General features: G+C 37.9%; 1 protein-coding gene across 6 annotated transcripts in view; it reads left to right on the top strand.

The window, feature by feature from the left end:
- Positions 1-13,362, top strand: part of enah (ENAH actin regulator) — a 186,654-nt gene that overhangs the window by 104,345 nt on the left and 68,947 nt on the right. For all 6 annotated transcript variants that reach the window (XM_051960665.1, XM_051960663.1, XM_051960664.1 and 3 more), the window contains exon 3: positions 156-333. In XM_051960665.1, coding sequence (XP_051816625.1) covers positions 156-333 — 178 coding nt within the window. The remainder of the gene's footprint in view (positions 1-155; positions 334-13,362) is intronic.

A 13,362-nucleotide genomic window follows, 5' to 3' on the forward strand; every position in this document is an offset into this window, starting at 1 on the left:
GTCCACTTTATTCATTCCAAAATGGATAATGGAGACCAGCCGAATTTGCACTTTGTCCTCAATGGGTTTTTTTTAGTGGCAATCCAAAAGTTTGCTTCAAATTCACTTGGCGTATATGTGGAAATGTGGCAAATGTTTGCTGTCTCATCCCTCAGGTGGTGATAAACTGTGCCATTCCCAAGGGGCTGAAGTACAACCAGGCCACGCAGACCTTCCACCAGTGGCGCGACGCCCGGCAGGTCTACGGCCTCAACTTCGGCAGCAAGGAGGACGCCAACGTATTCGCCAGTGCCATGATGCACGCACTGGAGGTGCTCAACTCCCAGGACGCAGGTAGGACTCCCTCAGTGCTTTATCGCCAGTGGATAGACCGTGCAAGTTACACCGATTTTTCACTATCAGCTTCTTTTTCTTTAATATCTGCATTCTTGTGACAACGGGTGTGTGACCGCATAAGTGTTGGTGTCTTAACTTAATTGCTTAATTGTTATTGGGTCGTGGAGAAACGCTCTCTCATCTTGCCTGCAGTGCTGTTGTATGTACACCAAAATGACAGTAAAGCTTGATTTGATTTGATTTGAATAAGAAAGATTTTATTAGGTTTTTACTTTTCGGCTTTGTGTAAACACAGTCTGCAGTTCTGCCCAAAAAAATCCCCAAATTTTTGGCACGTGATTGTTGGTCACAGCTGAGTCGCTGCTTGCCTCTCAATTGAGCCAAGGAGTGCAGAATATTTGTTTTTTTACAGAATCCGTTGTTTATGCCACACTGAAAGACAGGCCTCAGTGCTTTACTACCAGTGGATACACCAGGCAAGTTATACTGTCATCCCAGATTTTTCAACATCAACTTCCTTTTTCCTTTTATATTTGTATTTTTGTGACCAATAAGAAAGGTTTGATCAGATTTCAGTGGTCAACATGTTGAAAACAGCAATGAAAGTATTGGGAGGGTGAAGAAAAGCCGTCCTTCCACTACATCAGTGTGAGAGCTGTGATCAGACGAGCTCAGACTCTGCTGAGGGACACCTCTTGTGTTTGATATTCTGGATCTGAACTTCTTTTGAAGACACTGTAGAGGCAGCGAATGCAAAAGCAACCGTCTCCAGCTTCATGTTGATCAAAGAAATCGTGTGAAGAGGCCCCGAGGTAGCTCACCTGGTCGATCAGGAGCTCCATGTTCTGAGGCGACGAATATTGAATCTACGAATTTGGTGCACGTTGTTCCCCCTCTAATGCCCCGTCTCCCTTCAAGTGTCTGTACAGTAAATGGCAACAGTCCCTCTCAGTTGTACATCAGATAATTTAATGACATCTTAAACGTGTAGCACTATTCGTTTTGTTCTGTTTGATTTTATTATTTTAACATGCTCGTGCACCTACTGTTGTGTATTTGTCTACTGTGTGTGTGTCTCTCCTGTGTTGTGTACATCATGTAATTACGTTGTGTGCAGCTGTGTGTGACGCTCCTACCGCAGACAAACTTCCCCTCAGGGACAATAAAGTAGATCTCATCTTATCTTACAACAACAAGGTCTGAGCTAGTGTTTCAGACAGTAAAATGTTTTCAGGACTAATGGCGTGAATATTTTCTATTTGTCACTCATCGTCATGCAAAGTGCAGCAAACTGGAAAACCTAAATCAGATTAATATTTGCTGTGAGTGTTCATTTCCTTTAAAACTGCCCTCGAGCGCTGGCACATTATTTTTCAAGGTATTTTGTAAGTTGTTCTAAGTGCTGTCTCAACTTCTCTTTATTCACACTGAGATCATGTTGCAGGATTATGGAGTGTTTTGGGTTTGTAATGCTGCAAAATAAATTTGGTTTTGATCAGACGCCTCCTCAATGAAACTGCAAATCTAAACAGTGTCCTAAATTATTGCACTGTTTTGCACATTCATTTCTTTTCTCAATGGCAACAGTAACTGGGTGATGACTAACAAATAGTTTAGACTCCTCTATTCACCTCGTATTTACACTGACAGCAATTTGTGATCTTGCTAAAGGTAAAATGTGCAACATATTTGCAGTCCTCCTTCTGGGGTGTCACTGTGGCCTCGTTTTTCAGCACAACCATGACTATAGGTAGAGAAAAATGAAAATGTGTGTAGTAACACACAGTTATGATGTCATAAATCATAAATTATAGACGAAACAAAAATAAAAATTTGATCCAATAAGACCCTGAATTTCTGATATGTGACTATTGCTCACAAATACATGTAAAATTGTGATTTTTTTTTTTGATGGGGAAAATAGATTTAAAGCTTAGATTGCATTAATTTTTCTGAACAAATGGCACTTCAAAGATGAGTAGTTCAAGGACTGTGAGAAAATTCAAAATCAAATGATTTTTCTGCTTTTACACTGATAAATAGTGTAGTTTTGGTGAGTTTTTTTCTCAAGAATGCATTTTTAAATTTTTTATTTTGCTTCATTTTCATCATCTGTCAATGGTGTCGCATCCTCACTCCAATTTATAAAGCTTTAAGCATCACATTTTGTGTTTGGAATATAATCTGCATAACCGATTTTGATCAAATATCCAGAGATCCAGCTATTCTAACTCCGGCCTCCAAAATAGCAGATGAGCTTTATTTCAAGGAGCAGTAGGGATTATTAGAGGTAAGCTTGAACAGAGCAACACAAGGTCAGAACTTGTACAGCAGAGATCTGAAGGATTTACATATATCTGATAATATATCATTTAACTGAAGCTGCTGCTGCTGCTGCTGTAATTTTGCCCTATAAAATGCTGGAGGTGAAGTAACTGTCTTCATATTTAACACTATGTGCAGGAGAAGCAGATTAACTTGTGGTTATGAAACACCCAGAGGCAGGAAGCTGTAGCACATGGCATCAATATTATTCCAGAAAAATTAATAAGAACATATGCTCATGATAAAAATGTTTTTTAGTGGAAGGAAATAGCTTTACCAGAAGCAATGATTAGATTAAAATGTCTTAATTCATCGCAGAAGCTCACCGCAAACATACAAGGCTGCAGTTGCTACTTGTCCTAATCAAGATGTTAATTTTAGAAAGAAGTTCATTTGAATGGCACGGATATATTTTAAGCATGATTTGCGGTCACATCTGACATTTATGGATCACTTATTATGCTTTTAATCGACCATAAGCATGAAAGTGAACAGGCTACTGGTTCACAGCGTCAGGAAGTGCTCAGTATTCGCAGCACATGTCTAATTTTGCCACAAATATTTGCAGGCTGTAACTTCAGCGGTGCGCCGCGACCTTGGTTTTCTGATACACCCTCATTACACCGCTCCATCCTCTGCGCTGTGGATCTGCATTTTCCCGTCTGCCGGAGGGGCTGAGAGGGGAGGAGGAGGAGAGCATTGTTGCCCAGATGATCTTCAGAGTGTGCTTGTGCTCTCAAAGTGGAGGCTAATCTTCAGCTAGCAGGCAGAAATCCTCTCCTCGGCTCCCTCCTCCTCCTCTTTCTGATCCAACAAAGACGAAGCAGAGGTTTTAATTGCAGCCGGCTTGTATTTTTTTGTGACGCCGGCATCCAGATGCTGCTCCACATGATCCTCGGTGCCCCGCATCATCATCCTCTCCATTGTGCCGTCCCCACCTCTCTCCCTGAGCCATGCCTCTCATCGCACTCTAATCCCATCCGCTAATTAACCTGATAGCGATGTGCCTCATTATGCTAATGGTGCTCAGGCATGTGTGCCGTGTTTGCGTGCAAGTTGCAGAAAAAGACTTGCTGGAGAATGGGGAAATATGGAGCCACTTAAGGACTTGTTCGAACGGAGTTGAAGGGAAGTTGTGCCAGAAAGTTGTCGTCAAGAATTTGACCGTATGAAAGCAGAAATGTAACTCAGTGGACAGTTTGTTTACAGCTGTGGGAGTCACACTTTGTTTCCTCTACAATAAACACTGTCATCAACACTTATTAGGATGACACAGTAATGGCTGTTTTTTTTTTTACTAGCAATTAAATCTGTGGGAAAAATTAAATTCTATTTTTAAAAAAACAACAGCAAAACACTTAAAACCTCCAATCAAAAACCAGCTACATTTAGGATGCAGCTATGTTGTGTTAAATTCACTGAATTCTGAGCTGTTGATGATGAAGTATCTGTTCCCACAGCAAAGATGTGAAGCTAAACTCAAAACTAGTAGAAGAATCTGAGAAACACACAAAAATTTTGTGAAATCCATCAAATTATTGCATGTGGCAAAAAGTTTCCTTATAACACTTTAATTTGCCATTTATTTTCGGGATTTTAACATCATTCCTTTTCAACCAACAAATATAACATGTATTAGGTGGAGTGGGACTGATAGTAGTAATAACCAAGAAGATGGAGGAGAAGTTTAAAATATGTTTACTTTTTCAAAATAACTTAACGTTTCTGCTAAATTATTTAAAACTTGTCTTAAATGACTCAATATTTGTCCAAAGTGACTCAAAATACCTTATAAATCACTTTAATATGTATCCAAAATGATTGTTTTGTTGTCTGGAATGAAATTAAACTTGTCCAAAATTAATCAAAATTTCTTTTAAATTACTTGAAATATGTCCAAAATGACTCACACCTGTTGAAAATTACTCAATATTTGTCCACAATTGCTCAGTTTGTTCTCCATTGATTCCAAAATGAATCAGTTCCTTTGAAAATCACTTCAAATGTGTGCATAAGGACTCAAAATTGTTGAAAATTTCTCAATATTTGTCCAGAATTACTCTGTTTCTTCTAAACTACTTAATAGATGACGGAAGTTGCTGAAAATTTCTTTTAAATGACTTGAAAACTTTTCAAAATATCAGAAAGTATGTCTAGAATGTTCATTATTTCTTCTGTTATACTTGAAATGTCTTCAAAATAACTTGAAACTTGTCCAAAATTAATCTAAATTTCTATTAAATTACTTTAAATGTATCAAAAATGCTTCATAATGAATCAAAAATGACTCCACATGTCCAAAATTTCATGTTACGGGTGTTATAATAAAATATATTTAAAATAAAACAGTGGAATTCTGTAATGCTCAAAAACTGTAAAAATATTTTAACAAATAATCAATAATTTCTATGAAATATTTAGATTTTTTAGCTGATTTAAGTACAGAATAGCTGTGTAATTGTACAAGAACAAATTACTGTGGGTAAAAATACAGATTTTTGATGTGGACATGTTATCCAACCCTATCCCCAGCTAAATTATTTAAACAATTATACTTACAAAAACCGATGATACAATATTTTTTGCAGTGCAGCGGTACTTACCATTAATATGGAAAAATCTGTATTTCTATTGCATCTGAATTAGTTCAAACTGCAGCTGAATGTAATTATATCAAATTGTTTCCAGTTTATCTGATTCATGTTAATACATCATGTGTTTGTTGTGTAATTGCTTGTGCACATATTTAGAGGCTGAAATATCTTTGAGTTTCAGCTTTAATGTGTCTTACTGCTCTACAGCTCTGCTAACAAACAGCAAACCTCCAGCCTCAGGCGCTTTCCTTCGCTCCTCTTATTTTCTCTCTTAATTTTCCCCCTCCTTGACTCTTCCTCATTCCATCTTCTTTACCATTTCCATCTTTCCACTCTCTCACATCTCATTCTCCTCACACTGCCCTCCTTCCCTCGCTGTTCTCAGCAGTGCATTGAGCTGCATACAGAAGCCAGAGGAAGGCGGCAGGGTTTCCTCTGTCACCCCACTGTTTGGCTTCCGTGTTTCTGTCCTGACAGCTGCTGTCAGTGCTGCCTGCTTCCAGTCATGGTCGTCTGTGGACCCGGCGGTCCTCTGCAACGCTCGGGGTTCAGCCTCCGTTGCTCAGTCGGTGGGGGTTAAACCCAGAGTCACATCAGTCATTTCAGACAGACACGAGTTGTAAGTGCTGATATGTGAGCGATACAGCGGAAGCCTTTAATGATCATTTCAATATCTTGGCTGTGATGTGGTGCATGTGTTCTTAATGCCATGATTTATATGCTCCACATAAAGAATATCTGGAATAACTATATGGAAAGTGCCGCCTGTCGGGCTTGTTTTGTGGTTGTGTCACTTGCGCATAAGCGGAAAGATGTGATTTATATTAAGACTAGATAGCATAGCATACCATAGCATGGCATGACATGACAACAGCATAACATAACATAGCATAGCATGGCATAGCATAACATAACATAGCATAGCATGGCATAACATAGCATAGCATGGGATAGCATAACATAACATAGCATAGCATGGCATAACATAGCATGACATAACATAGCATAGCATGGCATAACATAACATAACAGCATAGCATAACAGAGCATAGCATAGCATAACAGAGCATAGCATAACATAACAGAGCATAGCATGGCATAACATAATATAACATGAAAAGCACTCAGAAAGTGCAGCTCTCCACCAAGGCTGTTCATTCCCTCATATAGCATTGTCAGAGATGCAGCATATTTTTTCTTAGTTATTGATGATCGGAAAATCCTGACAACAAAGAATGTGGCCATTTAATATAGATGTACCCACGAACAAAATGACCTTGGGCTGATCATAGGTGTGTGTTATGCATGCGTATGTTATGTATGGATCCTGAATTGCATGACCTAAATATGCAGCGAGCAGCAGGAATTGATGCAGGCAGTTGACATAGTGTTCACTTGTTGTCATAGTTACAGTTACGCTGTATCTCACAATGATACAGAAATCTTTAACAAATCCGTGGATCCAGACTATAAGCCGCATCACTGCCAAAATCTAATGAGATGGTCCCTGTGTCATTTCTGACCTTCTCTGAAAATTTCATCCAAATCCGTTTGTCCGTCTTTGAGTAATGTTGCGCACAGACAGACTTACAGACAAACGTATGGCAATCGTCACTTAACATCGCAACAGTGTACCATAACAACATAGCATAGCATAACATATGTTAGTATAACATGGCATAACATAGTATAATAACATAACATAGCATTGTGCTTTATTAATCCAGCAAGATATTCTGGTGCTACATACTGCTCAGCAAAAATGACATAATGTAAGAAATGCAGTGCCTAAAAGTAGAATGCCATAAGACATTCGTACAGTACATTACTGAGATATAATAGATTACAATTCAACAAAAATAGAAAAGTATAAGGTAATGCTTAAATTATACAAAGGTTATAGGTAATATCGCACATGATAATGAAACAGTGAAATGAATATTGCACCTGAAAAATGAAAAAAAAGTATGAAATCTTGCACATAATATCAAAATGTTGTAAATGAAAATGAAATATTACACATAGTAATGAAAAACTACATATTAAACTGAAATAGTACACCTGAGAAATGAGAATGTGAAATATTGAACATGAAATGAAATGCTACAAATGATGCTGATATTGCACAAACTATTGAGAAGTAATTTTCCAAATGTCATTAATATTACTGTTTAAATCTAAGTGCCCAGTGTTTAGCTGTTATATTGCAGCAGTGCTTTAAAATGGTTATCACTGCTCTCATCTAAAATTCTTTTACACGACACTAAAAATCAGTAATCTAGGCAACGTTTACCCGCCACAGAAGCCGTTCACTAATCAATGGAGACATAAACTGTGCTCTGGCCACTTAATTGGAACAAGACAAAGTGCAGGATGAGTCCAGTAATGGCAGCAATTCTTAAAGCTCTTCAAGTGAGACTCATTTATGCAGCTGCATTTGCATTTACAGTCCTCACTTCACAGGCCTGATTTATACAGAGTTGCTGACCCAGTCGTCATCTCTGAAGCTTCCTCCTGCACCTCTTTTCTCTTAACATTCACACATCAGAAATCATTAAAGGAAAAGATTATGACCTTATTGCTGCAAGGCAGAGAAAAAATGTGGAGACGGGAAGAAATATTTTTTCTCGTTGTTGTTAGATTTGGACTCTTTTGCGTGTTTTACTTGACAGTCCCTCCAGGATTTCGTGGGCGTTTTTTGTGATTGTTGCGGCCGAAAATGCCTGAATTCGCATCAGCTTTTCTAAAAAATTGTGATACAAGTTGTGATGTTTTAAGCTTATTTGTTGAGATAAAATTGCGGGAGATAAGTGACAATTGCTAAAAAGCTGCATTTTTTCCAGCTTGTAGAACAAGTTTCAACACTGTGATTGACAATATTTATTCCAAAATTAATTATTTAACGTTCCAACTCATTTCCACAAAAACTGGCACACCATGGTGGGACATTAGCAGCAGCCAGATACTGGTTTAACATGACGTGACCTAACTATGCAGAGGGTGACAGGAATTGATGGGGCTCAGACACACCCCCACAATTTAATCAGTTGTTCCTTGTATCATTTCCAATACGTCCACAGTGGTAGATTTGTTGTAGGATCACAATCATGTGATCGTCAGCGGGCCGCTGAGGTAGCGTTCACTTGTTGCCATGGTTACCGTGCTGCTATCAGACGCCGTGCCGCTATGAATCTTTAACAAATCTGTGGATCCAAACTTTAAGCCGTATCACTGCCCAAGTCTAATCATTTGGTCCTTGTGACATATCTGACCGACCCTGAAAACTTCATTTAAATCCCCGAGTCTGTTTTTGAGTGATGTTACATAACTCCGTCGTGTTCTTTGGTGGAATAATTAATCTAATTTACCTCATTCTTTCAGTACTCTAACAGATCTGGATGCAACAGTTTCCATCATGGTGATTTGTCTGGTCTGTTGTCCGCTCATTTCAGCCGTTCTAATATGTTTCGTGGTTTAAAAAAAGTGTGCATCAATTGATGATTTTTTTTCTTTTTTTTGTATTCCACCACAATATTGCACGGTTGTAAAACAGTTTAGCTCCGCTTTGGTGAAGAAAATCAGTGAATAAATTGTTTATCACGGTCTTCAGCAGTAATTTTTGTTGGTAAAAGAGAGACATTAGTATCGCACATGTCTGCATCTTCAAACCATAAACAGGAAGTGAATTTGGTGATGTACGTGTTTTAAGTTTGCGCTGGGAGCTGCTATGATTGGTGGAACTCACGGGAGGCAAGCCAAAATTGCGGGAAAGTTGCGGTGATTGGACATAATTACAAGGCCGCCCAAAATTCGCGGAGATTGGTTGATTTCGTGTGAATTCGCGCGATCGCAACATCGCAAATTCCTGGAGGGACTGACTTGAGGAATGTCTTTGACAACACCAAAAGAAACAAAAGAAACCAAATGAAATAGTTTCCTTACTGCAGTGTTTTGTTTTGTTTTTTTCCAAAAGTGACTCTTTTTAATGGCATCCAAACCTTGAGTCTCTAAAACTAAAACCAAAATTAATAATTTAGATTACAAATTCTTAAAAAAGATGAACAGAAATTGGACAAAGATGTCATCTTATCAGTAAGTTTTTGAGATTAAATGTCAAAATATGTTGTTTGTTCATCAATTCTCACCTCATAAAGACACAAGAAATTTCTGTTTTCAAGTCATAACCGTGTACCAAATATGTACCAATAACATCAATTTTATAAGATTTAGGCTAAAAAAAAATGTCAAGTTGAGGGAAAGATTATGATTTGAGTTAAAGTACTACTTTCTTGAAGTTATTGGGACCGTTGTCATGATGGCAATAATAAACACATGCTTCTGTTTATTTCTCCCGTGTTCTGTCCATTCCAACCTCCACATGACACAAACCTGACGTCCTTTCAGTCTATAAAAAGAAGAAAGTCTTTTGCTGGACACAAATAAGATATGATATGATAATGACAAAATTACTTTCATTTTACCCCACAGGAAACACAAAAAACAACCTTTACTGAGATAAAAGAGAAGAAAATCTTTTTTCAGGAGTGTTTTGGCCGAGACAGGCAGCTACAACGATGAATACAGACAAAAAACTGAATTAAAACCAGAAGAATCGGCATCAGCTTTTTTGGGCATTTCCGTGTGCTACGACTCTCACAGTACTTATACTTAAATACCCCACGTTAATTTAAATGAGAGCAGCAGGTTCAAGCAGGAAAATGAGTGTTTAACTACTATGTACAGCTATAGATGACAAATAACATAATGCAGAACAACCTCTGAAAGACAAATCATGAATAAAATTAAAGCTAAATTTACATTTCAAATGACTAAGACTGATCTTAGCAGCAAAGCAAGCAGCTATAAATTTATCCAGCTGACAAAACAGGACGATTATTCACCAATGGCTTCAATTCCTTACAAGAAAGACTATTTTGAAGTTATTAATCACTTAACAAAAGGGAGAAGTTGCAAGGCTATTCTGTTCTTTACATAGTTCAGTGCAGGCAGACTTTGGCAGCTATTAATCAGTTTCCACTTAGCTAGTTTGCACACATTTTTTGGCTCAGGAATTTAAATAAAGAAGCTAGTTATTATGTGAGAGAGGCTTTACAGATGGATGCTGATATTTTGGGCCAATACCAATTTTCTGGAAGTAAAAATCTTTAGATCTCTTTACATACATACATACATACATACATACATACATATATATATATATATATATATATACACACACACAATATATGGAATGTTAGATTTATATTTAGAAGAAAAAATGAAGGAGTCATTATAGTGTCTCAAAGTATTGACTTTTCAACAATGTTTTTAGCAAATTAGTTAGCATTTTACCACAAAGACACCACTTGACTGTGCATCAGCGTCTGCTTAGCTGTGTACTCTGCTACATGTGCTGCAAACAGTGCTGAGAACGTTGTAAACAAACAAAGAAAGAAAGCTTTGTTGCGACAACATATATGCAGTATATCAGTGATTCGGTAATGTCGGCTGAACCGACACTCTGGACCAGAAAATTGAGTCGTATGTGTGTGAAACAAGCACAGATGGAAGTAACAGGAAGATGATCTAGTCATTTTTCAAAATAAAAGACCCTGCAGACTCCGCCAGAAATAAAATAACAAAACGTTTTTATTGTTATTGTTCTATGTTGGGGACTGCTGGCCTAAACAACATATATCGGTCAAACTCTAACAACGACATGCTTATCTTATTTTAGCATGTTACAGGATCCACGCCTGAGTTCATGCATTAAAACCTGCATGCATCAGTTGATTGTAGTACCTTCTCACATTTGGAAACCACGTTGTGAATCAGTTACTTTTCCTCTGAACGCTCTCAAATAAAGACATTCTCTACAAACACAAAAATAAAAAATACTCACAGTGAAAGGTCAAAGCTGATTTCTTGCTGTTATTAAATGCTTCTTCGGATGAGAAGTTTCATCTGCTTCGATGTCCGTCTTTGAAGTTCACTTTGACCCGGATAGCCAAAGATCTCGACTCGTTCGGATGTTTGAAAAGGATTCAAAAAAGCGTGCGGCTTCTTTGTCACTGCTATTTGCTTGACACAGAAAAGCAGCTGAGCGTCTCCACACCTTTAGAGTTATTTTACAAGGTTCACACTTCTGGCAGGTGAATGAATTCTAGGATGTGTGTCTCCTCATCGGAGGCCCGGAGGAATGTGTGAGTAAGCTATTGAACAAAGCTGAGAATAGTTTCCATGTGAGGGAAGCCGGTGGATACGGGACGAGTGGAAAGTGTGTGTATGTGTGGGCATCTATTAGAACTTAAAATACTGGCCAACACTCATCACTTTGTTGATGGGCTGTTTATGTTAACCAGTTTGCCGCCGACTGCTCATGACCTTGTCACTGGAATCATCTGCATCACCTCATTGGCTGGTTCAGACTCTGATCTAAGAGGATTGTGTTGGTCTGACTCGTGATAACGTGACATAGATTTGAAACCGTGAGCTCACCCATGGACTAGTGGAGAAACCTACGCTTTGTTTATCTGTTTTAGTCTTTTTCTCCTAAAAAGGCTAAAGTGGAGCCGGGATCAAGAGAGGGAGGGAAGGTCACAGGGCTTCTGTCTCTGTTGTGGTCTGGTCAGTAATCCTCTAATGTCAGGAGGGAGGAGAGTCCGAGCAGGAAAAAAGACAATAAAGTTCTAAACCTGGATAGTCCCACAGCAGCTGTAGATGAATACACACTCTCTCGTTGGATTAAACAACTTTTGGTTCACTTTGCTGACAGGATGACAACACCGGCGTCCTAATGGCGTTTCATCCTCCCTCCTCCCCAGCAGGTTTTTTTTTTTTACACGTAGCCGTGTTGAATAGAGGATCAGAAAAACAACGCTGTCCCGGCTTGACCTGTGTCATTGCGCTGGAAGCGAGCGAGTATAAAAGCACTTTGTTTTGAAAAGGCTGCAGGAGGAATGTGTCCAGCAGCAGCATGATTGCCTCATCTATTGGTGGGGACGAATGAAGTGCAGCAACCCTGCAGATAAATATTTATATCCATTGTTCTGTCTCTGTGCTTTCATGGTACTTTTGGCTGAAACACACAACTGCACAGTCGTTGAGCTTTTTCAGGGTTTTGTGGTTTTTACTTGCATATATGCAGTGAATATGAAAAGTATTTGCCCTCTGTTGAAAGATTTATCAGTTTAACATTGACTTAATTTGGCTTTTTTTACGAGAATTTTGCAAATGAAGACTCCTTCATGTCAAAGGGAAACAGACTTCTGCAAAGTAATGTAAATTAATTTGAAACCTAAAGCAAGTAATTGTATACGTATATCAGCAATTCAACACAAGTGCAGCCAATTGGTGCTTGAGGTCACACAATGGATATTATCTGACTGCAAATCAAGTTATTGTAGTGTTACTAGAAAGTCCACTTACCGCTGAATCCGTATTACTGCATATAAGTACACAATGAATATAAAAAAACACTCAAAATGTTATTGAACAGAACATGTTAGGTGAATACTTTTAATAGCCCAACGTACTCCAGTTATGTGTGCATGAGTTTGAGCTAAAGTGTATATATTATATATTATAAGTCAATACCTCATCTGCCAATTGGAATTGTGCAATGATCAATTATTTATCATATTGTTATTGTTGATTGATATTTTTAGATAGTTAATCAGTGATTTTGCTAAGAATATATTAAAAAAAAATACTACCATTTTTAGTTTTGTCTGACAACAGTAATGATATTCAGTATATACTATTATAGTACAGTTACAGTGTAATACATATAGTATACAGTATAATATTGTAGTCATAAATAGTTCCGTTTGTGGCCTGCTAGTTTTAACTTTTCACAGAAGAGTAGGGCAAGCGACATCTCATTGATGTCTTTAAAGAGGAAACTTTCTTACATGACTGATAGAATTAGAATAGAATAGAATCACTTTATTTATCCCTGAAGGGAAATTCAGTTGTCAGGCTACTAAATTAGTTTCTTGGAGTGAAGTGATTTAAACTGACAAAAATATCAACCTGTGACACCTCAAATAATTACATTTCTAAAGGCTGAGTGCAATATTTACATATAAATGAATGTCCAGTACAT

This window comes from Acanthochromis polyacanthus, chromosome 16 (assembly GCF_021347895.1).
Source record: "Acanthochromis polyacanthus isolate Apoly-LR-REF ecotype Palm Island chromosome 16, KAUST_Apoly_ChrSc, whole genome shotgun sequence".
In the NCBI taxonomy this organism is placed as follows: Eukaryota; Metazoa; Chordata; class Actinopteri; family Pomacentridae; genus Acanthochromis; species Acanthochromis polyacanthus.